Source organism: Aegilops tauschii, chromosome 5 (genome assembly GCF_002575655.3).
Source record: "Aegilops tauschii subsp. strangulata cultivar AL8/78 chromosome 5, Aet v6.0, whole genome shotgun sequence".
In the NCBI taxonomy this organism is placed as follows: domain Eukaryota; kingdom Viridiplantae; phylum Streptophyta; class Magnoliopsida; order Poales; family Poaceae; genus Aegilops; species Aegilops tauschii.
Genome location: NC_053039.3, coordinates 506,650,623 through 506,658,408, shown reverse-complemented (window position 1 = coordinate 506,658,408; position 7,786 = coordinate 506,650,623). Strand labels below are relative to the sequence as shown.

Genomic DNA, 7,786 nt, shown 5'->3' with positions numbered 1-7,786 from the left:
TAGCACTATGCATTTCCGAGCTTTTTGGTAACTTGTTGCCAAAGTGGGAGAAAGTGTATAGATCATAGGCTTTGAGAGAGAGTGCTTTGCTTCTTTTGCTCTCTTTTGTTTCTTGAGTTGATACTTATGTGTGCTTGCTTGGATGACACTTTATGTGTGTGTGAGATACTTGTTTGATCATGTGTTTGATCATATCCTACATTAATGCTTGTGCTTGATGATGCTATTATTTTTCTCTTATATATGATCATTCACTTTGTCTTGGTGATGAGTGCATATTTTACTTTCTATCATTTTGAGCGCTCCACCAAGATGTATGTGACATGGAAGAGTAACCCATGATCCTAATCGATTGTGCATTTGCATTCAAAAGCAAATTTTAAATAATGCACAAATTTAGGGGGAGCTCTTGCTTATCACATACTTCTCAAAGCGACGATGTATTTCAATCTTATTATCATTTGTCGAAGCTTTGATCTATATGTTGTCAGCAATTACCAAAAAGGGGGAGATTGAAAGTGCAACTATCCCTGGGTGGTTTTGGTAATTCCTAACAACATATAGCTCATTGAACTAATGTTTTTTAAGATGATCATTTCAGAAAGTTCAATGATTGGCATGGCATGGACTAGGAGTTTGGACCCCTCAAAATGCTAAGGACACATATTGGCTCAAGCTCAAGACTCTACATTTTCATTTCAGTGATCCAAGATCACATTGAGTCCATAGGAAAAGCCAATACTATTGAAAGAGGATGAGATGTTGCTTAATGACTTGCTTGCTCAAAATGCTTAGTGATATGATCCAAAAGACCTCAACCACTTTCTCATATCCACATATGTCCCAAACCAAAAGTCAAACTCGGCCCCACCGATTTGATCTATCCGGCACCACCGAGTTCATTTGACATAGCCATAGCCAGAAACCCTAATCAGTTCGGTCTCACCGATAGGGATCTCGGTCTCACTAAGATGGGATTGCAAACTCTCTGTTTCCCTTCGTAACGTTTTGGTCTAACCACGATGAGCGATCGGTCCCACCGAGTTCGCAATGCAAACTCTCTATTTCCCTTTCATAACATTTCGGTCTCACCGAAATGAGCGATTCGGTCCCACCGAGTTTGCCTGACCAACTCTCTGTTTGCCTATTACAGAAATCGGTCCTACCAAGTTTATGTGATCGGTCTCACCGAGATTACGTTATGCCCTAACCCTAATGAAATCGGTCCCACCGAATTGACATGTCGGTCCCATGAAAAAGCCTAACGTTCACATTTTGAACTGAATCGGTATGACCGAGTTTCATGATCCGGTCCCACCGAGTTTGGTGAATTGTGTGTAACGGTTAGATTTTGTGTGGAGGCTATATATACCCCTCCACCCACTCTTCATTCGTGGAGACAGCCATCAGAACGTGCCAACACTTCCAGCATTCATTTTCTAAGAGAGTACCACCTACTCATGTGTTGAGACCAAGATATTCCAATCCAACCACGATCTCTAGCCTTCCCCAAGTTGCTTTCCGCTCAAATTATCTTTCCACCAAATCCAAATCTGTGAGAGAGAGTTGAGTATTGGGGAGACTATCATTTGAAGCACAAGAGTAAGGAGTTCACCATCAACACCATGTATTACTTTTTGGAGAGTGGTGTCTCCTAGATTGGTTAGGTGTCACTTGGGAGCCTCCGTCAAGATTGTGGAGTTGAACCAAGGAGTTTGTACGGGCAAGGAGATCGCCTACTTCGTGAAGATCTACCCTAGTGAGGCAAGTTCTTCGTGGGCGATGGCCATGATGGGATAGACAAGGTTGCTTCTTCGTGGACCCTTCGTGGGTGGAGCCCTCCGTGGACTCACGCACCCATTACCCTTCGTGGGTTGAAGTCTCCATCAACGTGGATGTACGATAGCACCACCTATCGGAACCACGGGAAAAATATTCGTGTCTACATTACGTTTGCTCCCTCCAAACTCCTCCATTTTACTTTCATATGCAATGATTTACATTCTGCTGCTATACTCTTAGATTTGCATGTGTAGGTTGATTGCTTGACTTGTGCTAAGTTGCTAAAATCTGTCAAAACTTAAAATTAAGAAAAGGCTAGATTTTTATTTGGTTAAGTAGTCTAATCACCCCCCTCCCTCTAGACATACTTCCGATCTTACACGTAGTCATCGCCGTTGAACTCTTGCGTAGATCTGAAGCACATGGCTCCAAATCTCGCCACATAACGAGAAACCCGGACCTCATCGCCCCAAGGAGACGGCAGATTAGTTTGGCCTAGATGATTAACTTCATTTTAATAAAAATATGACTATGTGCATCCAATAATTCGAGGGCCAGGAGGATTGCCTTTTATAAGAAAAAAATGGGACTGTTTGAATCAAGTTGCTTCTGACTCCTGAATGCATGCCCTCAGGTTTGTGTGCACAGTGCACAGTTATATACTCAGCAGTACGTGCAGCATATATAGCTTCTGTCTGTAACTGAATTTCAGGGCCAGGCAATGCATCCACCATCCCGTTCGAACTAGACGAGTTCAAAGTAGCACAAAGCGGCTGCTGCTGCCGATGAAAGAGGCAACCGCACCCTACAATTTGAAATCTTCTACTAGTACAAAAAGTCAAGCATTCATAAATGTACGGGGATGATCTACCAAATTGACATCGCCGCATGCGTACAAATCGTCACAGCGAATGGTGGAAAACTTGCGCGGGCCGGCAGTTCATGCATTGTCGCCGGCCCCTCTGATGTCAAAACCGTGAGCACATGCATGGAAAAGGTCAAATGGAACAACGAAAGCGACACAGTATTCTGTTTCGAAACTCCGGATATTTTTCTTATCCCTAGTAGAATACTCAAGCGAAAATCGAACGGTGGATCTTACACACAAGCTAAGGATGATGCTTCTGTATCAGGAAGCTCCCATGTGGAAGAACAAAAAATGTACAGATGTTGTGCGTAACTGTATAAGAATTGTATAAAAACTGTATCAAGAAGCTGCTGTGCTGTGCGTGCGAAATTTCAGTCCGTCGATCAATCGATCGACCTCGTGGAAAATTTCACACGAACAGCGCGAACTCTGCCTGGCTAACTGATTTGTACTGCACTATTTACATATATAGTACTAGGAGTATGCATATATGTGTAATCTTCTACGTACTAGACTGGTACCTGCAGTAAGCAACATGTCCAGATCAACTGCATATGGTTGCTTTGCTGATCAATTAGCACAAGGGGTTGAGCAGAGCTCCTGGATGGACTGCATGGTGTTGGGGGAGAAGATGAAGCCGCCGGGGGACATGAGCTGCCCGGCCGCCATGGGCGGATGCTGCCCGTGCCCAAGGGTGAGCAGCAGCGGGTCTCCTACTCCAGCTCCCTCCTCCATAGGCGCTCCGGGGACATCGTAGCCAGGGAACAGCGCCGGAGCCGGCGCCGGCTTGCCGGTCAGCCGCTGCACGACGGTCATGAACTCGTGCGGCCGCGCGTGCACGACCTTGGGCGTGTGCTCGTAGACGATCACCGGCGCACCGCCACCGTGGGCCTTCTTGGTCGACGGCCTGGAGGACGGCGGCGCCGACGCCACCTTCAGCGGCTGCGGCCGCGGCCCCCGGAGGCCGCTTTTCTTGGAGGGAGACGACGCGCCGGCCATAGTCATCGCCGTCATGGCTGCTCGCGCTTACTTAGCTTGATTAGTAGCTGTGTGAAGCCTGTGTCTCTGTGTGTGCTTGGTACGGCGTGCCAATGGATCGGGGCGACGCTAGGTTTTATAGAGCGTGGGGGAGAAGAGAGTCGAGACGAGATACTGGCTGGCCTGGCCGGCCGGCATGAGAGGAATTGAAGGAAGTGACATGCGACGGGCGCGAGTGTGAGTGCAAGGCGAAAAGTCGTCGGTCAAGTACGGCAGATGACTGTTGACATTGTGGGTGGAAAGCGAGGGTAGGTTAGAAGTGGTTACTTAGTTTTCGTTTTGACTAATCGATTAATTCATATTATAGTGTATAATCAACGTGCCTTCACAGTTAGTTCGATCGAGGTGGCCAAACATGCTCGGTCCTAAAGACTTCTCGGCTACGTACGTACTAGGTGTTCGATCTTTGGTCGGCTCGCAAGGTGCCACTTTGCTTTCCTCTCAGTTGACACTTGAAGTTGCAAATTAAGCATGTTCCCAGCATATGCACAAGCGCTTTCAAAGTGTTCCAAGATTTACGGCCTCTTTGATTCATAGGAAAAGTAGAGAAAAATCGTAGGAATGGAAATTTTTTTCTATGATGAGACTATTCAATCCCTTTGATCCAAAGAAATTGATCACATAAAATTCTCATAACAAAGGAATTTTGCAATCCACTAGGTGCTCATTGATTTGCAGGAATTTCAAAACACAGCAATAGAAAAAAAACACAGAAATGAAATAGCATGCCCACTTGAATTCAATAGGATCGGCCAGCCACAAGGATTGGGACTAGGGGGGTGCCACATGCCACATGATTTCATTAGGATTGTCAAGCCACAGGAATTGGGACTTGGGAGTGCCACATGCCACGAAAAAAGAATTGTAAAACGAGATTTGAGTGAATGAAAATTTTCATGCAAAATAGGGTGCAAAACAGTCTTTTGGAATTTTCCAATCCTGCGAATCAAACATGTTATGTAGAAAAAAAAATCCCAAGGATCCGAATCCTCCAAGAATCCTAGAAGTCAATTGAATCAAAGGAGCCCTCAATGCTCAAACCTCTTTTTACTTCCTCTCCGCAAAGAATGAGACAAAGACCATATATCATTGAATAATATTAATTTGAACTTATTCTGCATATGGTTTGAGTTTACTTTGACCGTGCTTTTTTATGATTCTTGTGTTTTCCTATTCATACGAATTGAAAACCCAATTTTGCATATTCACGTGCTTACACAATCAAACTGTTTTGTGCATCAATCTTACCTAGTTCTTGTGTTTTCCTTGTTCATGTCTTTGTGAAATTCATGCGAATCGAAGAGGCCACATGCAGGATGTTCATTGGTGTGTCACCGGGGATGACCCAATCAAAAATTTGCATGCATACTCACACAAATGTGTTTCTCAATGCTACGTGTCTTAGAGCTGACGAAGACCCAAAATTAACTTGGCAAGCCTCGAGGTATAGGTAACTTTATTAGACGTCCGGCCTAGTCGTGGCGACCGGCTCCCTTTTGACAAAGTGACAACGGCTTACCTTCTGCGACTTGAACATGCATGGTCGCCTGTCCGCCTTAATTTGTCCACGGACTGCCTAAGTGCGTTCTATTCTACGTACGTACCGCCGGCCGGTGCCGCGCGCTGAAGCATGCGGCTCGAGATCAGGTCAAAGAACGCACACGAGACGACAATTATAAATGTCACCTAGAGACGTCTAGTCCATAGAAACCTGAAAAGACCACGTAGTAGTAGTACTACCGGAAGGTTTCGGACGAAGAAGTCAGCCGACCTCGCTGCATGGAAACCGGCCGTCCGTCGTTTTCAGACTACTCCGAGAGGCCGGCCGGTATCCTTCTTTAGTTTTCTTGGCTTGGATTGGTGGCACCGTCACATTGCTTGCCCGGTAGGACTAGTAGTGGTAGTGCATTGATTGAGCAGCAATGACGGCGCCGGCTAACCCATGGCAATTACAAAATAGTGATGTTATCCGGCGAACGTTAGCTAAAAGAGGGGTGCGAAGTGAACGTTTTTTTGTGGCAAGTTTACTCGGTAAGAGACGGCAAATCCTGCCGGTTTTTTCGTAAAAGTTATCTTCTGCCTAGAAAATGTCAAGTGTTTCTAAAGAAATTGTCAACCCATACAATTAAATTGCCATCTAAAACATTCGCAAATGCCAACCCCTCCTGGGGAACATTCGTCAGCTATTGTGGTCCTTACAAAATTGCTATACTTAGGGTCATTTTACAAACTTTTTGTTACCGGCCTCTCCCAAGACAATAATCACCCCCCGGCAATTACTCCCTCGTTTCTAAATATAAGTCTTTTTAGAGCATTACTAGTAGAACCCTCAAACCCTCAAACCCTTATAGCAGTTTTAAGGGTTGAGAAGTGCTAGTTTTTGACACTTTTAAGGGTTGAAAAACAGGGGCAAAGACTAGAACCCTCAAACCCAACCCTTAAACTGCTTTAAGGGTTGGATTTGAGGGTTCTAGTCTTTGCCTCAACCCCAACCTTTAAAACTGTCATTTCATATATCACACATTTCATCATATGACATATCACAAATTCCATCACATTTGACATAAAACAATAATCATTCTAGTTATTATTACAACACCGAATAAAACAATAATCATTCAAATTATTACAACAATGTTTGAGCAAATTACACTAATTATTCGAATCAAATAGGACATAGAAAAGTAAAACAAAGATACATCATGGGCCAATGCGCCGCCCATCCAACTGCCAGTGGTGCTCTACTAGATCATCCCGGAGCCGACCATGAGTGGTTGCATCCTCAATCTCACGATGTGCTTGAAGAAAAGCGTGTATGCGAGAAGGGTTTCTTTCCGGTTGCACACGGGTACCAACATTGTCATAGAAACAAGGGAGGTTTAACCCTCTCTCATCCTCTAGGATCATGTTGTGTAGAATCACACAACATTTCATGATGTTCACCAAGGTTTTTTTGTCCCAAAACCGAGCTGGACCACGAACTATGGCAAACCTTGCTTGCAAAACACCGAAAGCTCTCTCAATATCCTTGCGGGCTGCCTCTTGTGCCTTGGTGAAATGAGCCTCTTTTCTTGTTAAGGGCACCCCATTTTTCTCCTTGATGGACTTCACAAGAGTTGCCCATTCGGGATAGATGCCATCGGTGAGATAGTATCCCATTGAGTACTCATTGTCCATGATTTTGTAGTTGCAAGCTGGAGCATCCCCAGAAATTAATCTTTTGAACAAAGGAGATCTATTGAGGATATTGATATCATTGAGTGTTCCCGGCAACCCAAAGAATGCATGCCAAATCCATGTGTCCTGAGATGCTACGGCCTCAAGCACAATGGTAGCATCACGGCTTTTACCGCAATACATTCCGTGCCATGCCTTTGGGCAATTTTTCCACCTCCAATGCATGCAATCAAGACTACCAAGCATCCCCGGCCATCCCCTTTTTTCATTCATTTCCATTAATCTCTTTGTATCTTCCTCGTTTGGTGCCCGAAGATACTGCTCACCGTACAACCGGATGACCAACTTGGCAAACCTACGGACTGACTCCGTAGTTGTATCTTGCCCAATGCGAAGATACTCGTCGGTATAATCCGCAGGTATGCCATAAGCGAGTACCCGCATTGCCGCCGATATCTTTTGATATGCACTAAACCCCATGATACCGGCGGCGGATCTACGACGTTTAAAGTAATAGGAGGCGGCCTCACAATCGGTGACAATCTTCACAAACAAACTACGCCGCATTCGGTACCTTCTGCGAAAGAGACGAGGAGGGTATGTAGGTACCTCCGCGAAGTAGTCTTCCATCAAATGCTCGTGTCCGAGAGCGCGGTTCCGGTAGATGGTGACTCGCCCCATCTTCGACCCTCTCCTCTGATCCATCAGCTTCACGCGGTTTTCAAACGATTGCACGTTGATGAGGAGGCTCATCATCTCGACGTCGTCGTCTTGCAACAACTCATCAATGTCGGAATCGTCGGATGTCGACCAATCCGACGAGTTGGACATCGAGTCCATGACAATCTCCTCATTGTTCATCTCCATCTGCAAAGGACAGTCACTAATTAGTGCTAAAAAATGAAACAATAAAGAAAATGA

At 45.2% G+C, this 7,786-nt stretch overlaps 1 protein-coding gene across 1 annotated transcript; it reads right to left on the bottom strand.

Annotated features, from left to right (window-relative positions):
• Positions 1–2,823: 2,823 nt before the first annotated feature.
• LOC109765347 (uncharacterized) lies at positions 2,824–3,847 on the bottom strand. Its single transcript, XM_020324141.3, has one exon. It carries the CDS (start codon positions 3,662–3,664, stop codon positions 3,221–3,223), a length of 444 nt encoding a protein of 147 aa, XP_020179730.1. The 5' UTR covers positions 3,665–3,847; the 3' UTR covers positions 2,824–3,220.
• Positions 3,848–7,786: the final 3,939 nt, after the last annotated feature.

Bases quoted from the DNA above. Each gene is read 5' to 3' on its own strand.
- LOC109765347 (XM_020324141.3), bottom strand. From the start codon at position 3,664: ATGACGGCGATGACTATGGCCGGCGCGTCGTCTCCCTCCAAGAAAAGC.